At 37.2% G+C, this 22923-nt stretch overlaps 4 protein-coding genes across 11 annotated transcripts in view; 2 read left to right on the top strand and 2 right to left on the bottom strand.

The window, feature by feature from the left end:
- LOC110831343 (bridging integrator 3) overlaps positions 1-9994 on the top strand; it is a 34676-nt gene extending 24682 nt beyond the window's left edge. The window contains exons 1-4 of one of the 3 annotated variants that reach the window (XM_022067232.2): positions 5495-5652; positions 5737-5844; positions 6210-6384; positions 7671-9994. In XM_022067232.2, coding sequence (XP_021922924.1) covers positions 5645-5652; positions 5737-5844; positions 6210-6384; positions 7671-8177 — 798 coding nt within the window. In that variant the 5' untranslated portion in view covers positions 5495-5644 and the 3' untranslated portion in view covers positions 8178-9994. Of the gene's footprint in view, positions 1-5494; positions 5653-5736; positions 5845-6209; positions 6385-7670 lie in introns of those variants that run through there. The other 2 variants (XM_022067233.2, XM_087351811.1) reach the window with 2 other exon arrangements.
- LOC110831344 (uroporphyrinogen-III synthase) lies at positions 520-5349 on the bottom strand. 2 transcript variants are annotated; one of them, XM_022067236.2, is made up of 4 exons: positions 4848-5349; positions 3410-3610; positions 2236-2523; positions 520-1003 (listed from the first exon to the last, which is right to left on the bottom strand). In XM_022067236.2, exons 1-3 carry the CDS (start codon positions 5035-5037, stop codon positions 2255-2257), a joined length of 660 nt encoding a protein of 219 aa, XP_021922928.1. In that variant the 5' UTR covers positions 5038-5349; the 3' UTR covers positions 520-1003; positions 2236-2254. The 2 variants fall into 2 exon arrangements, with proteins under 2 accessions (XP_021922928.1, XP_021922926.1); XM_022067234.2 differs by having other exon boundaries at positions 2261-2523; positions 4848-5344.
- LOC147873266 (homeodomain-only protein-like) lies at positions 9863-22848 on the bottom strand. 2 transcript variants are annotated; one of them, XM_087351815.1, is made up of 3 exons: positions 22688-22848; positions 12827-13006; positions 9863-11169 (listed from the first exon to the last, which is right to left on the bottom strand). In XM_087351815.1, exons 2-3 carry the CDS (start codon positions 13004-13006, stop codon positions 11095-11097), a joined length of 255 nt encoding a protein of 84 aa, XP_087207941.1. In that variant the 5' UTR covers positions 22688-22848; the 3' UTR covers positions 9863-11094. The 2 variants fall into 2 exon arrangements, with proteins under 2 accessions (XP_087207941.1, XP_087207942.1); XM_087351816.1 differs by lacking the exon at positions 22688-22848 and adding an exon at positions 15854-15872.
- LOC110831346 (uncharacterized) overlaps positions 17588-22923 on the top strand; it is a 137938-nt gene continuing 132602 nt past the window's right edge. For all 4 annotated transcript variants that reach the window (XR_015535936.1, XR_015535935.1, XM_087351812.1 and 1 more), the window contains exon 1: positions 17588-17681. The gene's annotated coding sequence lies outside the window, so the exon portion shown is untranslated. The remainder of the gene's footprint in view (positions 17682-22923) is intronic.

The following is a 22923-nucleotide window of genomic DNA, read 5'->3' as shown; positions in this document are numbered from 1 at the left end:
AAATTCATCACCTTGTAATTCGTGACTGATATTAAGAAAGGAGTTAGTTTTATGGTGATGTCAGAAGAGGTTTGTCAAGGGTGGTGGTTAACATATAAAGAAGTGTCCAAACCTCCCACCCTCATAAAATTGAATATTAGTTTTCATTGTTTTAAGTCTTCGTATTTGTTGATCAGACTTCGTACAAGGTAAAGTACACAAAAATAATTATGTACCACAGCCTTAAAGTTTATTAGAAATTTGAATTGTTAAACCACATGTACAGATTGTGAGTTGGTTGTTTTTCATTCAGCACGTTAGTAAAGTTCACGGCAGGTCATAAATAGATGCATGTATATGAACATTTACAACCATTGTATGACTTGATGTTTATAATCTTCAGAATATCACATTCTATGAAATAAATGTAAATAACACTTAATGGTTATTTAATTAGTGCCTACAACTTTTAAGAGGAATATTCTTCATCTACCAAATATTTATTTAATTTCACTTGCAAATTTATTAAGGACCAATTAATTAATTAATAGCAGAGATATTTTATTCACACAGATACTGTAAAATACATGTTATTTGTAACAGAGAGAAATCACAAATATCATTCATAATGACAGGCCCCATACCACCATTCCAACACATTTTATACTCAAAATCATTAATTTGTATCCTGACATCTTGCATTGCAACAATATTCTATTCTACAGATACTCTAATAATAAATTTGTTATGTGAAGGCTTATTAAGAATTTTCTCTCACATTGTAAGAGTCTGTTATTAATTTTTTATATTTTTACTTACGTTTACTATAACTGTACTGCCATATTTTTATCGTGATGATAAGTAATATTTATTAAAGACCAAAATCATTCTAAAATTATAGGTATTATAATTTTAGAACAGCTTCTAAGAGATGTTCTGGTGTTGGTTTTGAAGCTACTGACCACACTTTCAATTTATATTCAGAAAGAGCTGCTTCTGCTGTTGTGGGCCCAATGGCAACCAACTGAAAAAGAAATGGGGCCAGATTGTTTCCTACATTGTAGGGATATGTATACATTGTTAAGGTACATGAGACTGAATATGAGGTAAAGTAATTTTCAGTTCAACTGCAGAACAAATTTCACATTTTAATTACTTGAGATGACATTTATATATAGTGTAAACAATAATATACATTGATATTAACTAATCTGAAGAAAATAACATAAAATGACAAGAAAGGAAAGAACAAAGCTGAAGTTTTATAGTGATGCAGTCTGCACACTTTTATAATGTAAGTGGATCTTAGGTTATGAAGAAAAAATGTTTGAACAATCCAATCAATGGAAATTAAATTTTTAACAAGTAATAAGAACTGTACTGGTACTGAATTAGACAGAATTAACCTGAAACTACGTGGATGGAACTAAATATGTATTTGGTAAACAGAATAATACAGGATATTAGATATTGTAGGTGCATCATATTGTGATTTTATTTAAAAATAGTTTTAAAATATATTAAAATTGTCCGTCAATCACAATAAAGTAATATAAGATAATTAAATGGTTAAAATATTATCCTTTGTTCCGTATCGAGTACTCGATTTACATTTGGAACATTCTCGACATGTTTCAGCTTTCATAGAGCCGTCATCAGGTGTATGTTATAAACTCTTAATTCAATTACTAATTTTTAATTTTCGTATCATTTCTTCATTTTTCACATTGTATCAACATTTGTTGATGTATTATATATCATTGATATTGTATCGATACGGAACAAAGGATAATATTTTAACCATTTAATTATCTTATATTACTTTATTGTGATTGACGGACAATTTTAATATATTTTAAAACTATTTTTAGAATAATACAGGACAAAAGAAAGAAATAGTTAATCCATGTTAAATAGAATGCTCCCTGGCCAAAAACAGACTTCTAAAACACCATCTTCTTTAAAAACCAAAGGATAGTGATACAAGGGAAAAGCTTTTGGAAGATGACTGCCAAGCGGAAAGAGACTTAACCCTAATTAGAGGAGGGCTGACTTCAGCCCAGAAATTGGAGGCAATATGTTTCCCCAAAATATTGGTATCTACCTACACTGTAGTTACAGTACTTATTATTTATCTTCTGAATGTGCTAAGTGGGTGCACTGCATTTTCAATTTACCTTACAGTTGCATTCTGTAACCTTTAACTGGGCTTAAAAATAGTTCCTTCCTTTCTTAAGTTAAAAGCTTTTAACTTACTAGCTTGTTAAGATGGAAGTCATACCTTCAACTGGTGTAAAGGTACTTGCATTTTCTCAAGGATAGGAATTGTATATTTCATTCCCGATGGACTGAAGTATACCACTGTCTCCGGAAAACCAGAATTCTGCAATACAATTTCATCCAACCTTTGCTCTAACTGTGGATGAACATGTGTCTGATACACTGTAACTGCAATGACTCTGATATGTTTGCTAGATAACTTAGTTGAGAGTTCATCCCTTTTCAGATTTCCACACGGAAACAATAAAGGATGCTCATATTTACCTGCAATTAAAAAAACAACATAAAATTTACCCTTGTCAATTCTTGACTTGAACTATTAACTAACTCACTCTACTGCATTTAATCTTTTATGAGCAGTTCACAGCTATTAACACATTCCCTGTTATGGAAACTGAAGGTCCATCACTATTATCACAAAAGACCACCTATCTTGATCCAGTTTCATCAAAGTTACATGTTTACAAAAGCTATTGTCTTTACACTGTCCTCCCACCAGTTAATCATGGTGCAGTGGTTAGAATTCTTACTTCATATTCAGGAGTTCTTGGGGTTAAATTCTGGCCACACTAAAGTTTCTAGTGATTTTCCATAGTTACACCAGCTAAATGCTGTAACAGTACCCTCAAACGAATGATGACTGCATCCCTTTATTTAATTTGAAAATTATTCCAAATTTACCAAGTATCTGGGAAGGTGCTAATAAATATAAACAATGAACATGATTAAATTGAGAACAGTGTAATCTGCTTTCATTATTCAGTTCAAAAACTATTATCAAGTTGTCTACTTTCCAAAATGCTTAAGGTCAGGATAAAAAAAAACTAATTTTGCCAGTGATTTTGTAAGGCATAAAACATGACCCCCTTCTTTGATGGATAACATAAATACGCGGTGTTAAAAAAATTGTCAGGAAACTGTTTGGACCTAGAAGGACAAAGTAGATTAGCTACTTAGGATATTACACTGCAAAAAACTTTGTTATTTATAGTCACTTGGCATTGTTAGGACAGTCACATTTAGGAGGCTGTGATATGCCAGACATGTGGATAGGATCAGACAAGGAATGCATGGAGGCATGGTGAAATTTGAAGGCTGTGGGAAAAAAAAGCTTAATTCATGTGTCCTTCAGTTGTCCCCTGTAACTCACTTTGGAAAATTTCATCAGCTAAAGCACTTGCATTTCCTGTGGTGCTTCCTTTCCCATTCAAGTGCAGCAATTTCTTTAGGACATTTGAAGTTCCCTCTCCAACAACAAAAACTGGGTGGTTCTGCCACCCTCCAAGCAAGCTTTTTGCATCCTTGATGCATGCAACTGCTCTGACGGCTCGTGGACTTGTGAACACAAGCCCTGAAATGCATAGTATCAAGCATTTAATTATAAAGTTCAATCTACATTACAGAAGTTTTCATTTAAGTGCAAAATACAAGAATGGAATCACAGAAGGGACAAATGATTATGTGGTTAAAAAACTGGTTACTTGATCGGTATTTTAACCAGTTTAAGAGACAAGGAGTTCCATCTTGTGTTGTTAATCTTATATTTGGGCACTTAAGTTTGCTTTAACAATGAACAGTGATTTAACTTGTGGGTTTGTGCATCGATGGTTGCATGATTGTATCCTACCTTCATCACATTCCATGGGACGTTAGCATGTTAACAATACCAAACTACTGGTACTTATCCTGGGACATACAAATCCAGTCCACATACTTACACCATATTTTCTTAAGATTAATTTTAATACTGACCCCCATCTATGCTTATGTTTTCTGAATAAAATCTGGGGTGCATATTTAATTATCTACCCACTGCATGCTGTATGCTCCACCCATTTCATTCTTGATTTTATCACCTTAGCAATATTGTGTGTGGAGTAAAAATTATGCAGCTCCTCATTATAAAATTTTATCCAGCTTCCTGTTACCTTCCCTTAGGTTCTCAGCACCCCATTCTCAAACTCACTCTTGGGTTGAGGGATCAAGATTCACATCCACACAAAACAGGGTAACATTATAGTACATATATTAATTATGTCCTTTTAGATATGTGAGAAGGTAAACTATTCTGAACTGAATGGTAGGAGGCATTGACCAAATTTAGTCTGTTTCTAATTCATCGGTAAATGTAATTTTAATTTGTTACTGTCATTCTCAAATATTTTAAGTCTGCCACAGTTCGAAAGTAATATTAGCCACCATTTTTTTTTTACAATTATGTCCGGATTTATAATGATACATGAACATATTTTTCTGCATTCACTTATAGAGCAACCTTCTTAGCAGTATGTAATAAAGTTTGTGTTATTCAATATATATATATATATATATATATATATATATATATATATATATATATATATATATATATATATATATATATATATATGCGGCCTGCAAATTAACCTCACTAGCACACACCATGAATTGATGCATCCAAAAATACATAGATAATAAATGACTACACAATTTACGGTTTAATAATAAATATTGGGTACATTTCTATTTTTGTAGTGTCTTAATCCCAGCCTTGTACTAAAAATCATGCTTATAATTCGAAATCAAGTTGCAAATTTGGAGGCATTTACCTGAAAACAGACTAGGATTTTTAATTTTTTGTTCCAACACGTGTAAGTTACAGTATTCGAAATCTAATACAGTAACATTTTTGGTACGTAATCCCGCTTCTTCTAACTTCGTTCTGTAGGGATCATAATCCCCGTCAATGTCATCCGTGGGTGCTCTGAATAACAGTACCTCTCCTTTTACTGTTTTCATTTTCTATTAATCTGTTCTTAAAGTGATAAGAATGTTGATATTGAGTATATCCTAGAAACATTACACATATTACAAAAGTATAAACTTCACAGCTAACATATCTTCAATCGTTTGCGTCCAAGTCGTTGGTAATTAATGATTGCGTTCATCAGTTCGAACGGAAAAGTACTAGAATTTAAGAACCTTAAACCCACATAACCTACATAACGTTACAGCAACAGTCTGTTCCCTAAACTAAATTGCATCAGGTGTCATCTGTGAGCACATTATACTATTTTTACATGTGCTGAAAACGGTAGATGAGACCGATATATAGAACTTATCCATCTGTATTTACGCAAATGTGAACTTATCATGTAGACACACAATTTTGTTGCTTTACACATGTAGATGATGACATCTGTCAGTCATCTAGTAAACTATAACATATACCACCGTTCATGTGTTGTGTCTTTGTGGTGGATACAATCATTGGAATCGTAGATGTTGGAAATGTTCTACTGTAAATTTGATTATTCTTCTGTCCTTCGCCCCACTGTTTCACTTACATGTTCGGAATGTGTGGGGGTCTTGTAGTGGTATTTCGATAGTTTTGTCATGTTAAAAAATGACTTGGTAAGGTTTTATTTTGCTATGGTAATGGAATACTGGTGAAATGTAGTCCTGTCTTCAAATAAAACTAATGCATGTAAATTATAGGAATCCCTTGAGGAGAAATTACTTGTCCACCAAGCCAAGTCCAGCTCCGCTTGTTCTTGCTAAGATAGATGAACGAAATTTGGAGATTGTATTTCAAAGACTACAAAAGTAAGTTGGTTTCTGAAAAGGTGAGGTTATGTATTAAGATTCTTGTGTTAAGCGCATCAGTATATCTCAAACTTCTTATCATGTATCTAATGTTAAGCATTTGACGTCACAATATTATTAGTGTAAATGCATTGCTTCAGACTTTGCTACCTGGGATCCAATCTGTATACCCAAACTGACCATTCCTGTACTTGTGAGTCTATTTATGCTGGAGTGGCACAAGGTCAGTCACTCCTAAAGAAGGGCCAGACTCCTTTCATCTTTGTTACATGAGATGGAACTGTATAGTTTTTGGAATGGCTACTATACCATTATTCAAAATTCCTGCATTGCTGTAACACCTATGTAACTACTTTTATTGGCAGCATTGAAGAAACTACAAGAAGACTTCAGAAAGATATGAAGAAGTACCTTGAAAATGTAGCATCTGTAATAAAGTCAGAGCAGAAAATTACAACAGACTTAAGTGGGAGTGCACTTTGTCATCAGAATGCTGAGCTGAGGAAGCTTGTAGAAGATTATCACTCTGTAACCTCACAGGTAGGTATTCTGTTGTTTACTAAGCAGGTTGGCTCAGGTTGTAATACTTCCGACTGTATTTGGAACGCAATTGGTTTTAAATTCAGTTAGGTCATGAGTCCCAGCCTCCTGTCCAAAAGGTTGTGGGTTCCTTTCTTGGGGGTAAAGTGTGGCCAGGGTGTGACGCTAAGCAGGAGCTATCCCCCCAAACACCTACGTGGCATGTAGTGGGACAGCTTTTAGGACATGAGGACATGTGACTGAAGTATTTTATGGTTGTCCTCAGTCCCTTCACATGAATGCTGGGATGTAAATTTGATTTAGATCATGGCCATTTAATCCCTACTCCTTTCGAGTTCATTGAAAGTGATTATCCTTTCATATCATTGGCCCCATGTAACCAGTACAGTTGTTACAGGAATGTTAAATAAACTACATTTGTGTTGTTGCCTGCAGTTGAGGTGTACAAAATTTGGATTGTTAGTGAGGTTCTTGGATCAAAAACGTTATGATTTCATTTTTCTTTTGCCATCCCATTTAAATATGCAGTTGTGGTGTTGCTTTAAAAAACTATTCAGCAATTGTCTGGAGACATTGAAGAAAACTAAAGAAATATGGGTCTCTGATTAAGACTTGAATTGTGTATACATAAGGTGCATTACTGCTTGAGCTGACATATTTGATAATCCACAATATGTTTACTGTTCTTTTTTATATAAGGAAAGCCAGGCTTATGATTTAGTGCTCTTACTGTTGTAGGTTTGTGTAGAACTTCACCTAATGTAAGCATAACTTGTGTCTTAAAAAATCAATTAAATGTATAATATTATGTTAGTATACTGGGATACTGGGAACGACCCGTTCTTCAAGTGCCTGAGCACTGCAGGTCCCAACTTTTTGTTGGCTTGATCTATAGACATTTTGGTAGGATTCCTTGGACGAGGGATCAGCCTGTCGCAAGGTCTCTACCTGTACACAGGACAGCACAACACCAAAAAACGCAAACATCCATGGCTTGAGTGGGATTCGAATCCACGGTCCCAGCAACCAAGCGGCACAAGGCCCATGCCTCAGACTGCGTGGCCACTGTGGACCCCTATATTAGTATAACATTTGTAATATTACAGATGCTGGAATTATTTTCCTGTAACCTCTGGGAAATAATATTACCCTACAAAATTCTTGCCTGATCTTGAAACATATGTTTTATAGTCTTAGTAATAATGTATTATATTTATGAAATAAATATATTGCTATGTAGTTATGCTAGGAAGTAAACTTCAAAGCAATATACTTTTTTGTTTCAGTTATATAATTCTGCACGAGATCTCTCATCAGTTAACCAGCGAACATTTCTGGAGCCATTAAAGAAGTATGGTGGTATATTTAATAGTGTTGATTCAGCATTTCAGCGCCGTGAGCAGCTACTTCAGGAATGGCGCAACCTTGCAGCAAAAGTTCACAAATTGGAAGAACGGGAGCGGACAGCTAGTAATGTTGTGAAACTTGAACGTGAGAAAAAATCTCTTGAGGTGTCAGCCAAGGAACTGGTGACATGTCATGCTTTCCTCCTTTCAGAACTAACTCAGTTTCTTGAGAAAAGGATCAGTTACTTCCACCCAACACTTCAGGCACTGCTGAGATCACAACTTGAATATTATGGAAATACTACCAGACTCTTCACTCACCTTGTACTTGGTACCAATGCTAAAGAAGGTTCACCTTCATCATTATCTGTTTCAGACTCAGAATTTGAGGCCAGTATTAACAGCAAGTTGATTCGCATCCGTGCTTTATCCATTGTGAAAACCTAAGTTTATGACATACTTTGTACAAAATAGATCTCCGTATCGCAGTATGTTCTGATTTGTACTGTATGTTTCAAGTAAGGATTTACTTCACCTTCTATCTGATTGTTATATAACAGTAGAAGTCCTGACAAGTTACTTGATTTCACTTACAATTTTAAAGTTATATAAATTTTCCACAGTTTTATTGGTTAAAATGTGGGAAATGGAGATGCAATACATGAAAATGCGTTTCTTAAGAGAAAAGTACACAGCTAAAGTGTGGATCATATCCAATGACTATTCCTCCTATTTTAAGTATAGAAAATGTCTGACATAATGACTCTAATATTCTAGTGTGACTGAGAGTTTCTACTCTGTGCACATCTAAGCACTTCATAAATTTTTGTGGCTATCTTTGTAGGTTTCACTGTAATTCCAGCCATTTCAAAATGCGGTAACTAGTATGAAAACTTGTGTTAAAGACTCAGAAGTGGTACAGTCCAGTGCCTTCCCTCCAGCTCAATATCTATAATTTATTGTCCCTGTTATGTGAGTTATTGGCTTACAGTAAACTCAGTCCAGAAATGTTAAGGTCATTTCTCACATACGCACATCTCGATATTAGTATTTATTGGACAAATGTGTGTTCAATGATGAGATGGTGTTCCCATAGTATTTGTTAGAATTTACAGGTTTTTGCTTGCCTGGTGCAGGGAGTCATAGTACAGAGGTGAAGATAATATTATTGAACAACCTCATTTATTCTAGCAGCTGCACATATTTTATGTTTTATACCGAACTGGTACATTGTAAACAATTAAAATACATCATCACATCTTTAAATATATATATATATATCTATATATATGCAATTATTAGCAGGTATATATTGAAAGGTAAACATAAATATTAATAACTAATAACATTTACTTAATACTTACTGAGTCAGTACTATGGGTGCCCTGTCATTTGAATTATTAAACCAATTTTTTAAGTGACAAATCAGCTACTTCACAATTAACTTGTTCTGCAAACCAAATTATGTTAATTAAAATTGGGCTCTGGATATCACTACATGAACAGTAGACATGCTATAATGATGGTTGAATCTATACTCTTGTACTATAGAGAATGAGAGAATTAGTATCAGCTTACCGAAGGTTTTTCTGTTACACTTCACAGTATGTATAATAATAATGTGCTGTGACATATATGTAGATATGCAATTAAAATTAAGTAATGAAATATTACTTTTTGATTAATGAACGGGCATATTGATCATAATTATTGCCCCCTTCAAAAATATGCAAATATCAATTACAGTTGTAAATCATCAAATATTAATACAAGATCCTACATTTTAATACTGTGCTATTTCAAATGCCCAAAAATTTCTTCTTAGTTTCCATAAGAATAGTTTTATGGTGATGAAAATTGGCAGCAAATACTGTGATGATATATCAAGGATTAAAATCTTACAAAAAGAACTGATGTTGAAATCCAGCAAAACTTTATTTACAACCAATACTGTCAAACCAGAAATGGTTGGTCAGTGGCAGTAAAATATGATGTGAGTAAAAATAATGACTTGTCATTTCCTAAAATAGACTGTGGACTAGTATTCCACAAATGGTGCTTTTTCAGGAAGGAAGACATGACCAGAGTAGAGGGATGTTGTTTTATGACATGTATATCTAATAATTATAAACTGTTTTTCTTTTACTTTATTGTTTATTGGGGGGAAGTGCTGTCTTATTATTTACAGGTACAGAATATCTTTAAAAAACTTCATAAACAGCTGTTATATAAATAGGTAATAAAAATTGTTAGTTTAAAAAATATCTTTTCCAGAATTATTCTATGATTTTACCATTTCCTGGCTAACTGCTAATTGCAGTGATAATAATTAAATGGTGGGTCCCTGTTCCTTAACTGTATGTCACCTAACAGCCCACAACAACCGCCATTGGCACTCGCACCTCATTAATCGTTTATTTGTAATATGCTTAAAATTAAATTATAAAAAAAACTATACATATTTTGCACTATATTTATTATGTCCTACCAGTAAATATTTTTAATAATAACAATTAAATATGGCTGCCTTTTCATTTGAAATGATTTAATCTTGTGAGCTAGCTACCAGAAATGTTTTCTTACAGTCAATAAAATAAAAAAACTTATAATTAACTCACTATTATCTGATTTCTACGAATAGGTAAATTTAGTGTTAGAACACATTCACAAAAAATTATAATAAACTGTACAGGTATTAGTAAGTTTTGTTCTGTTTCCTTTGGTACAAAAGTTATGGCTTCTTTGTTTTACAATAAAATGGGAGCTGTAGGCACAAAAGATGACGACATTTAAAGTGTGTCAATATAGAAGCAAGAAATATAAATCTATCGCCAATTTCTGTTTCATATAGCTCTCGAGAACTTGCACGATGGGAACAAGTTTCAGTCAGTTAAACTAAGCTGTGGAAGGTTTGAGATGTATCAAGACATTTTAAAGAACAATCATTGCAAAACTGTGGTATCATAGGTTTGTGGTAAGGCTGCCCTTTATGTGATGTGTACAGTCGGACATTTCAAAGGGATGGACACACCCTTTCTGTAATATATTTCAGTAGAATATATATTATTTTCATTCCTGCAACACCTCTAATGTGTTTAATGCATTCAGTATCTCTATTTGTATCATGAGACACAACTGTATTTATTCTCTGTTCTTGTCTTCACTTCTTCCACCAGTTAACCCCGTAAAACCCTTTAGTAATTGCTTTAAAAGTCAGTAACTCTGCATTTTGCAATTATGATTTTGTATGATTCAGTAAACAGCATTAACCAGTTGATCTTTGTAGTGGAGAAGTGTATAGGTGAACTTCGGCTTTAAAGGATTAATATTTCGTCGTGTTTTTGTGTTTACTGTAAAGTTTCCTCTAGTTGAATGTGCCAAATTTGGTTGACAGTCCTTGTTCCTTCCTCCAGGCTGAAAGGCGTTGAGCATACCATGCCTGAAAAAAAGAAGACATTTGTCAGGTCTTGAATTCATTAAATGCAACACAGACTAACATCTTTGCTTAGTGATGTGAACTTCCAAAATAAGTGATTTGTTTGGCCAGGTTTAATGTCAGATAATTTTGGTGAGGTAGGGCAAGTATTTGCGGTGACACTAATATGTGTGAGGAAAATATAAAACAAATTAAGGCTGTTTTAATTTGTTGAGAGTGATGTTGGCAGTGCTGAAAAAGATGATTGGTAGCTTGTCTATAAACTAAAGATGTTTCACACATTTGCAGCTACTCAGCTTTTATTTTAAGTAGTGATGATTGACTGCTGCTCCAATGACTGGTTGATTGACTGAAGGGTTTGTGGGTGAGTAGCAGGCACAGACTGACTGACAGGACAGATAAATATGTAGTTGCAGGCCATAGATACTAGCAAGCAGGATGTGACACATCACATTTATGAAAATACTTAGAAATACAACCCGCAGAAATATATTCCAAGAACAACAGAACAATTTACATAATTCCTCATCAATTGTACTGATTATTTTTCATGCATTTAAAAATACATACTCACATGTAAATATATATTTTCATTATTCTCGCTGTTTGCAGTTAGTGGATAAACTTTTAACGATTTTTTGGGGGGGGGGGGGGGCAGGTTGTACAGTTTCATCCAAGCACAGTGGATTCCTTAATAATAGACTGTAAGATTAATAACTGGTCTGGAAAGATCATGATTGTATCTCATACAGACTATATTAACCTCTGACTGTTCTCCGAAACATTTATCAGTTGTAAATTATAAATGTTATTACAGCTAGTAAACGCTCACTGGCTAGAGGTTGCGCATGGTACCTCTCAGAGCTGCAGCACCCCCTATAATTTTTTAAAAAATAAAATATCTTTTGTATTTATTTAATTTGTAACACTTTTTTCCCCTCTATATCATTATTTTAATATTGCCCCTTACGTTGTCATTATCCACTAATCGGCTGATCTGATAGTAAGTTCACGGGCGAGGACTGCGGAGCAGAACGGGGCTATCATCTGGCTGCAAGGATTTCAGGGGGGCCAGCCGGTCAAAAGCAGAGAGCGCGGCGGGCGGTAGAGTGAGGGGCAGTTCACTGGTAGAGCGCGTATCGGAGCTGCAGTCCCTACAGCCGGCTTTTAGTAAACACCCTTGTCCGGTACCACGTGTTTTAGACCGGTTTCTGTATCACAAACTGTTTCGTGGTTATTGTTAATGAGTGTTCAGTAATTCTGTGTGCTGACTATTTTTCGTTCTAATAATGATAATGAGCAAAGGAAGTGTATCATAGTTACGGCAAATGATTTTTTTTGTCTTAGAGTGAAAAAAGTTATGTAAAAAATTATGGCCGCCCTCTTCCGGACTTCCAAGTAGTTAAACCTTCGCCGAGCACATGGGATTTCTCCTGATGTAAATTTAATTTCGTTTATTTATATTGTTATGTTTTGAAAAACTATTCTTGCGTAGCACTACCACTGCTCAGACTCACGAGTCGCCTCTGGTACCTAGTGAATAGGATTCCATATGTTTATTTTTTATCACTTTCCGCGCTTCTAACAATTTTCTTGGGAAGGATGGATGCAGAATAGCCATTGTCTGGCTGATTTAAATCGGATAGTCATAGGAACCAACCTGCACATCTGTTTCCTGTAGGCCTGTTTCTGCTGCTAGCAGAACCAAGTCTGTGGTGTGTGGGTTCTTGACGCGTCCGAATTGGGCCTCCAGCAATTGCTCCTGTTCGACACTAAGCCTCACAACAAGAACCTCTGAGTTGCTGTTCGGAGACAGCTGAGGGGAGACAGACTTCAGCATCTGTAAAACCAGTCAGAAGTAAATATGCCATATAATGTGATTAAATATGAGCAGTAGGTGTACGAGCTATCTTCTGGGTTAATGTGCCATGGAGTCGGTAGAAGTTCACTGACGTTTCAGAGGTGCTTGCTGCCTCTATCATCAGGGCGATACGAAAGTAGCTCATGTTTTAATAATGTCGGGATTGCAATCCATATACGTCCATGGGCACCAAGGTGCCCGCGAGAACTTTTACGTAAGAAGGTGAGAGTAGTTGCTCTCACCCAGATTGGCGACAAGTAGAATAACGTGTCCAAAATAAAATTACGAAAACTCTGAGTCGTCAACGGAGACTGGACTGAAGCCGGAACAGGCTCACAGCGTAACCCCGAATGGCGGAAGAAGATCTAGTACCAAAGCCGAAAACATGTATCGTGCAAGCAGCAGTTTACGTCTGTCGTCCTGTTCGGGCAGTTAGAATCTCTGGCCATGGTCTGTACAACGCGTGCTTTCTTTACATGCGTTGTTTTCCACGACCTTCAAGCTGTAAAATGAGAACACGAAAGGGAGTGTGGGTTGTATTTACGATACACGCTTTCTTTTCTTTGTTTCGATTTCAGAGTAAAGTGTGAGTGTGGGCCTACATTCACGTCACGAACAAAGATGAGAATGGCACTGCGCTGGAAACGAGCCCAAAACAAGATATGTCATGGGCATATGTGGTTATAAAGAAGACATTTGCGAGCTATATGTAGGCCAAGTTTAAATTGGTTCGGTCGCGCAGTCTACATGGTTCTGCTGCTTTGTGAACAAAATATGAGATTAAACATCTTCGTAACTCGTCTCTAAACTAAACAGAAAGTCGAACGAACATTTTTTTGCATCGCAAAGCCGTCTGTAATTTGTGAAATAGAAGGCATTTTTTTTACGAAGCACCGATGTGGATGCAGGACGCATGAAACTAATAAATAGCTAGGCAGTGGCTAGACGACAGGGCGAAGCAATCATCCAGTTACGCTATTAACATCAAGTAAGGAAGAGAACGAGTCTTAAGATTTAAGCAATTTAGGTCAATTGTCGGGTACACTTGGCACAAGTAGAATGAAATGACAATGTAACTACGTCAGTTATCCATGGAGCAGAGCTGACAAGCCCTTCGTATTTCCTTAAGACCCATTTTAATATTATCCTCCCATGTAAGCCTCTGGTCTTCCGACTCGTCCTTTCTCTTCACATTTTCCAGTCAAATTTTAATACGCATTCGACACTGATGCCAACATAGGCGCTCCTCATCGAGGCTTAGAACTGTTATTTCGAGCGGAATAAGAGAAGAAAAATTTCTGGCTCTTTTCGGTGTGATGTCTGGAGTGTTTGTAGAGCGGCAGATTAGCAGATACAATAAATTAACATTACGTCCGGAGATGTGTGCTAAACAGAATAGAACTAATTAAAAAATAAATGAACACCGCCTGAGTAGTCTACACTTTTGCACTCTTCTTTTAATTTTAACATGCAAGATAGGTTGATTGTATATATAACGTAAAACCATAACCTTTTGTGTAAACAAATTTTGACATAAACCGCATTCATGTGATCCTCGAAATCTTAGTTGTAAACGCCACTGTACACGTCAAAACAGACCATCTCATCTTACAACTCCATTCTTTCTGATCCTTCAGAATTTATCTTAACATCCATCACCGTCTGAACAAATCCGGTAGCAAAGGAGAAACATAATACGAGCTGCACCTGGCACGCAAGTCGACGGTACGTCCGAGCCAAATCCAGGAAACACGAGTGTTCGATTATGTTTTATGCACGCTGCATCGTTCGAAACGTGTTAAATACCTCCCAGCTGACAAACTCGTTGTTTGTCCTCTTTAGATGAACGGCACATTACTTAAGCAACTTCATAATAACTCCAGGGTCTCTCTTAACCTCGCCAAAATTTACGTTCGACTGAAGTGGAGTACCTATAACGATTTACTCTTTTCTTTCTTTCATTCCTTTGTGCTGAATTCACGATAAGTTAAATTGATTTCATGTCTGATGAGAATCTGAAACTTTATATTTCACCAGGAATGTTGGGGCACCCAAGCATTTTAAACTTGTAAAGGCAGACACGAAAACATAGTTTTCTACTGTAAGGACATTGTTTCTCATCACGACCAACATAAGTGTTAGAATCTGTACAGCACCTATGTGAAAGCCTCTATTCACATCTAGAAATCTGTATAAAGGAGAACAAGGAGAAAACGTAAGACAAGGATCTTCTTCTTCTTCTATGGCTCTCCGGTCCGTATTCGGTCCATGGCCTCCTCAATTCTCCTCTTCCATTCGGTCCTCTGCTAGGTCCGTCTGTCCGAGGCTTTGATTGAAGTTTCGAAACATCTTCATTTTTACGGTGCAAGGTTGTTAGCCTTGCGACCAACCCCCGACCTGGAGGACCAGGGTACCTGTCTTAGTCTGACCTCTCCCCCTCGACCAATCTGGCTAGGAAGGCCCTACCAGTAGCTCTTGGGGTCACTGAGGTACTCGAGCACCACCACCAGGACAAGGTGCAGGTACCATTAAGTGGGGTAAGAGAAGGATAAATAACAGAAAACATGATCAAAACGAAAGCGACAAATTACGAAGTTGTGCACAAATAAAATAAGAAGAGAACAAAGACATGATAATATTGTAGGCCATCTCTGCACTTACGTTGAAGACCCAGAAGACAGCCATTTTTATACTCGCCACCGTGACAACCTGAATTCTCACTACATTTATGTTGCTCAGGAAATCGCTACTCCCAAAACATGTAATGCATTCTGGTTACTTGGATCTCAAAAAATCAAAAAGAAAACATACTTTCGATGACAGTACCTCGGGGAACCCAGAATTCCTCTGGTGAAAACCGCAGACACAGGAAGACTTGTTGCGTGTAAGTGAGACTAATAAGAAATGCGAGGTGACGGACTATTGGATTCTCTTATTAGTCATATACGAAGAACGTATGCAGCGATGAAGTTTCAACATTTTGGCGGGGGATATTTGTTGACATTCTAGGAACTAGAGGCGGATTCGCCAGATTATACCACCTCCTGTTGTGACGTCAGTCAGCTGACGTACTTGGCTTGTACCACGAGCAGCTCCACAGCAGATGGTATCAGCTGTTCCTAACGTAATAATGATATGCTGTATGCCTGTTTTGCTCGTAGGTTTCCAACTGTAACTTTCGTTTTTAGTTGCATTTAATGAGCACGAATGGAGATCTTTAGATCTAAACCGAAGAAGGACAAATAAATCGCAGCCATGCACAAGCTAATTAGGAACGTATCTAATTTCATGAGAATGGAAGCTGTGAAATTCGCAAGTAAGAACCAGTCTAAAGATTGCTTTCTTATTCCTGTTCACAGCGCTGCTCTGGCGAGTGTTACTTCCCTTAGGCCAAAAACTAAAAGGAAAATATTTCATGAAGAGCAGAATGATCATGAAACATCATGAATCTTCTGGTTTTCCTTGAATATTAATTAACTTACCAAAACAATTACAGCAAGAATTCTTGCAACAACGTGTTCTAACAATTGGAACCACTGGAACAACTAATGCACACCAATTGGTTTAAACGTGACCTCATAGCCCACTGTTGCGAAAAAGCGACAGGCATAGATGATAACGCCCTTAATCTTCTTCACCAATCAAAGACGATAACAAAGAGTTACCATTCAATAAATTTAGTAATTTTTCAGCTACAAACACCCCCTTTCCCGAACACAATCACGTAGCAGTAAAGTTCATAGAAAACAGTTAAGAATTATCCTATATTAGAGGGGGGGGGGGGACAAGAGAATTAACCACAAAAAAACACACAGCAAGTAATCACTTTCACCTGCATGAGAAAGACAGGAGAATAACTAAAATATTTTAGAATACCGATATTAGAATCGCATGAAGGCCCAATAATACGACAGAAAAAAATCCACACCCTAGAGCACAAAAATCTGGTAAATTCGTCCGATTCAACGATAGCAATGTCTTAAGTATCAGTTAAAGTTACAAGATTGTAACAAGAAGTACGCTGTTCAATTTGGACAAAATTTAATGTATAAGTAGCATATTATGTTGTTATATATAATAAAATTAAATTAGGGTATTCTATATCAAATCTAAAACTTCTTGACGATGGTGAAGAGTCATTTGAATAAAAATTTCCTTGGATATTATCCATCGTCTAGTAAATATTAAACGTAAAACGACGTTTCGGAGATGGGACTCTATCTCCGTCTTCAGGTTCCTACACAGTTGGGCCCACTAGATAGAGCTAATCCCTATCTCCGGACGGAGATAGGGATTAGCGTCGTTTTACGTTTTATATTTACTAGACGATGAATAATATCCATGGAATTTTTTATTCAAATAGGGTATTCTAGTTTTTTTTTTTAGAATCGGGTCAACAATATGGCAGAATGGTGAATATCATGAACATACCACAAATAAAAAAGTATTATTCCTGGATGTGTTTGAATAATTTTATATCTACGACGATGTCAAATGCACCTGAACGACATCTGTAGTGATAGAACAACCCCATCTACGACGTATTCCTGTCCCTTACATCACAGCAGCACAACGCGGGTGGTAGTGGAACGATACAGACCACCCTCGCAACCACTGCTTAAGCAGGACGATACACCGATACCAAATCTTACACGTGAGTAATTTTCTATACAAGTAATTAATTTAGAGGAAAATTCTTTATTTTCCAAAAAAAATTTCTCGATTTTGTTTCATTTTAGATCAGGGTCATTCGATGTGAGTCTATGTACGTCGTTAGCACACTCACTAAGGAGTAACTCACTAACCCAGTGAGACAGAAGAAAAGATGGTAAATACACACATCAGTGTAGTAGCCATTATAGTAAAATAACTTTACAGCGTGTACTCATGAAATGTATTCCATTTTACTGCAACATTGTTCATGAAGTGAAAGTCAGAGGGAAATTAAACACACCTGATAAATCTGTCCGGTCAAGTTTATAATTCGTGCCATTGGCGTTTCCAGATCTTTTCACCGAATTGTTAAAATGCCATCTCAAGCAGAGGAATTTCATGACAAGGTGTTCCGTCATTTCCACAAGGGAGTGACGGATTTCGTAAATCGCAAGTTTCCATAAAAATGGATTGGCGATGAAGGGTCTATCATGTAAGATTTGAGGTTTTCACAGCGGTGACTATGAAGATTTCTGTCTTCTGGGTTGTCTCGTAGATATTAACCAACGTTTCAGAGGTCATACAGCGATGAATCGCCCTGATGACGGAGGCAGTATGGCCTCTGAAACGTTGGTAAACATCGACCAGACTACACAGCGCAACAACCCAGAAGACAGAAATCTTCAAGGGTCTACCATCTTGTTTGTCCAACTCACCTTGAAGTCTGCTTTTGGAGGTTCATCAAGTACGTTCCAGCATTGGATACTGCTTTGTCGACATTTGATGGAAGAAAAAAACCCCTCGATTTGCTTAACGTGTGGATTAAAACTGAAGACAAACTCGAGGAATGTCTTCAGTAAACATTTTTAAAACGTAGGTCAGAAAACCTTATTATATAACCTGCTCAGATGCGTTTAGTTTTCATTCCCTCTGTACCTTCTGGTTCATGAGCAGTATTAGAGTAAAATTGTATATATTTCGTATGAACTTCCTATATAAATTTCATTCAGACACATTTAGGCACTTAAAGCATAACATCTTAGTGTTACTGCGAAAAGTTGTCTTTGCATCTCCCTCGTCTCCTTTCACTGACATTTCGTACTTGGAATTCTGTTATAGCAATTTCAGTGTTCGTGCTTCTTAAAAACACGTGCCAGGTGAACTATTTGTACAGAATTCGCATCTTTACTTCCCTTCTTAACGTCTTAAAACGTTAGTCTGTGTAAATTCAAATACAAGTAACTTATTTAAATATCCTTGAACTTCACACTCTTAAGAGTAAACATTAAAACGTGCTGTAGATGTCGTATGATATGAAAGTAAATATCACTGATGTCTCCATCCTGACATCACCGTCCAGGTTAGTATACACGTGTACACAGTTCGACTAAAGACCGAGTTAATCTGCAATGCTGACAGAAATGTTTTGTATTCTTCTGTCACTCCGCGCAAATGTCTCGGTGCTCTGAAGTACACAACAGTCGCTTCCTTCCAAATCTTTACACGCCCATCGTTCCTTAATGTCTTTAGTGGTGGTTCAGCGCTAAAGGTCTACGAACCTCGAAGCTGATGCAGCGTCGTTAAATAACCTATCAATCATACTGACATCAATTCGATTCCTCTGAATTAAAGTGTTATAAAAAAGAGATAGGATTTGTTAAGTGGTCAACTCCTTAAAGCAGAGTCCTTCTTGATAAGCTTTTTGTCGCTCAGCTAACCAAGAAATAATCCGTCTTTTATGGAAACCAAAGATCCATTACTTAGGGGCCCTGTCCAAAGCGAGCGCGCAATTAATTTTGTTGTAACTTCTCATAGAATCTGCATATTAACTTACGTAAGTGTTAATTTTTGCAACTGAGAGTCACAATTTGTGGAAGCAGGAACTGGGTGAAATATTTGGTGAATATCGCACATTTGGGACAAGGTCTCTTGGAAGAATGAATGGTTGCTCGATTATTTTACGAAGTTTTATGAAATACTGAGGTTGTGCTGATGATGGTCTGGGTTTTGGCGCTGTGTAGACTCGTAGGTAGATGTAAAAGTTTCGGAGAACACAGTGTCTCCATCTTCAGGACTAAGAAGGCGATCTTTTCAAACTGGGTTTTAATGTGGCTGCCTACATATGGTTCAGTGACAAGCACTCGATTCGGTATAATGAGCTTTCCGGATCAACACTGCACCACCAATACTTAAAAGTGATTATTGCTGTTTACTTAATGACGCACGTCGAATGCTTAAGGTGTCTGATAGGCAGCATGCCTAAATAAAAAATAGTTTCACGAAAAAATATATCATGAACAAACTAAAATTAATTACTTCTGAAGAAAAGTAACCAGCTCCTGTTAAGTAATTCTGTAATGCAAGTATATATCACATGTTAACTACTTCAGACAGAAATGTCAAGAGATGTACCAGAATATACAAAATGAAGACGAAGGTACGTAGAAGATACTCAGTATTTATTGATTAAATTCAAAAGTTAATATTTACAGAGAAAAATGATGAACCCATCATAACAGAACGGGAAATAAGAGACTCCCAGTACAAACCGATATTATGCAAAAATACAGCGAAGACAATTAAAATATGGCTTCGGCGTAATCCGTGAAGGACAGATGAAAGCTGCAGAATACAAGGGTCGTGGAATGGCTGACAAGAAAACGGGGTAAAAAAGTTCGACTGTGAAACTTTGTCAACACCTACACAGACGTCAAACACGGATCCACTTTGTAGGAGAAACCAGCTACAACGGGATTGAGCCATGTTATTTCAGAACGTACAGCATTTATTTTGGGAACAAGAAACCGCAAAGTCTTTCATCATAACTGCAGCCGTGGCCAAGTACTGGTGACACCATAAGCGACCGGAAGTTTGCAGAATGTCTTGCTCGTGTGACGCCGTTTAACGACTCACTGTCGATTCATTTGCTTCAGACACACTGACACAAGAGATCCGTATTTTTGTTTCATCACATCGAATAACAATTGTGGAAAATAACATGACTTCTGGATTGTTGCGCCGTGAAATATTCTAAAAGTTTACCGACGTTTCAAAGGTGCCTGCTGCCTCCGTAATTGCTAAAGACTAAACATATTCATAGATCTACCAAGACTCCGATTGATGCTTAGAATGTGTAAACCGAGCCTGACAAATTATTTACTCGTCTTGCTCATTCCTTTTGTTGTTACAGTAGGCGTCGCTAAATTGAATGTTTCAAGGTCACAGCAAAATCATAGAGAGCTCAGGCGAGTGAATACAGCTCAGAAATCGCACCGTAGCAAAGCCAGCAACGCTGTACTGGTGACTTAGAGCCGGGTGGTGGGGGGGAGAGTGTACTTCAGTGGCCTTGAAGCATGCAATTTGGCGGCCATAGTCTGTATAAACTGCAGTAGTCCTAGGTGTACAGAGCAGTATTGTTCTACGCCTTGTAAACTTAAATCAGAATTTAAAGAGCTTCAAATTGTTTGGTGGGATTTCCTTTTTATAATCAGATTAACACCGGTGTCTCAACGCTAATATTCCGTAAACACACCAAGGCCTTGAAACCAATGCCCGATCCTACTATATATGGCGAAGTCCAGTCCTGTGTGGGAACTGTGAGGTACGATGCAGCCCACCTTGTAGTTCCTTCCAGTTAATGAAGCGAGGAGCTTGTCTGAGATAACCTCGCGTGATCCAGTTTTTCCTATTCATATATTATTCGGTTATGCTAGCGTTTTCCTAAATTTCAATTTTCCGGTGATATCCGAGGCTGTCAGACGTGTTGATGGCTGCAGGAGCGGTTATTACATTTTGTGTTGTTCGCACAGTGGAGATGCCTGAATGTCCGTACTCACTATTCGTCAAAATTACTGTGCGAATTACGATTACATTTGATATTAATGAGGAAGACGTCAGACGTTAGAAGTTGTACCGGCAGTTCATAAAAACTTATGATTTCCAATTTTACTTCCCGATTAAAAATCAGGCGTCACCAAAGTCTTTCAGATGTGTAATGTGTGAGGTTTGATATTCTCAAGACGCTGAGGATGGCGTATTTTTTCTGGGTTTTCTTCATTACTGGAGACGGTATGTATGTGTTGGAATCTACCTACAAGTCTACACGGTGTTAGAACCCAGAAGACTACCATTGCCAGATATATCATCGTTAAGGAACGTTAATGACATTCCAATAACGTATGTCGTATTGTGTGGAATTAGATGATCATGAATTGTGAACACATAAAGATTTGGAAGGTTCTATTTGGATATTTTCCTGACAGGACGAGGAAAAACAAGAAAAAATGAAGCAGTCTAGATAGCTGTATCTGGTACTTTCAGAATACAAGTTTTGTTTTCGCCACACCACTCGGAAGGAGTGAGCGTTAGTGTGAAGTAACGAGTTGATTTGTGATAGATGTAGCTGTATTGTGAAGGTGACTGACATTGACTTGATATTTAAGGGGAACCTGACTGTGACTGCGCACATGATACGTGCATAGCAGCGCCAACAAAACAAAGCGACACTTGCGAAACAAACAGTTTCTATCTAGGTTACCATTCATGGAATTTCTTGTGCACAGCTGGCCTCGAAAACGTCACTGCCCGTCTGTGGATGTCACATGTCTCGTGCGAATATAACACTTCTGGTGCCAATTCTGCTGCCCTGAGACCTTGACATGGGGAGGAAAGGGCATAATTTACAGATTATCGTGGGTTACGTATCGGGAAGAAGCAACACAACACCAACCCCAGTGAACTCTGCTTGTTGCTTATAGAATGACCATATTCAGTGAACTACTTATTTTCTTGCTGATGTTAACAGCAAGACCACTTCTCTCTCACGTGTACTGTCTCGACCACCTAATGCTCTTTCAGTTCAATAATTTGACGTACACTAGGGTTGAGAGTCATATTCCTATCTTCCACGCAGACGACACGAAATGGCTACTTCGTAAAGTTTACAGTTTCGCGCCAGTTTTGAGTTAATGCTAAGTTAGGTTAAGCTACAAATGGATGAATACTCACGATTTCAGTCACACGTGTAGCCACCAGCTCTGCGTATCAGTCCGCACTCTACCCTCTCTCTCGACTGTTCGACTGAGCGCTGTGGCCAGTGCAATGAGATACCAACCTACTCCTAACACTTTCGCGCACGCGTGCCGTGTCTGTTCTGACACACTGCTGAGAATGAATACTTTCTATGGAAGCCATGCGTTCTTTGAAATTCATAAAATTAAAATACAACGAGTATGTCGTGTCAT

Source organism: Zootermopsis nevadensis, unplaced genomic scaffold, assembly GCF_977971745.1.
Source record: "Zootermopsis nevadensis isolate Lab colony 2312 unplaced genomic scaffold, Znev_1.0 Znev_ptg000020l, whole genome shotgun sequence".
In the NCBI taxonomy this organism is placed as follows: Eukaryota; Metazoa; Arthropoda; class Insecta; order Blattodea; family Termopsidae; genus Zootermopsis; species Zootermopsis nevadensis.
This window is presented reverse-complemented; position numbering and strand designations above follow the sequence as displayed.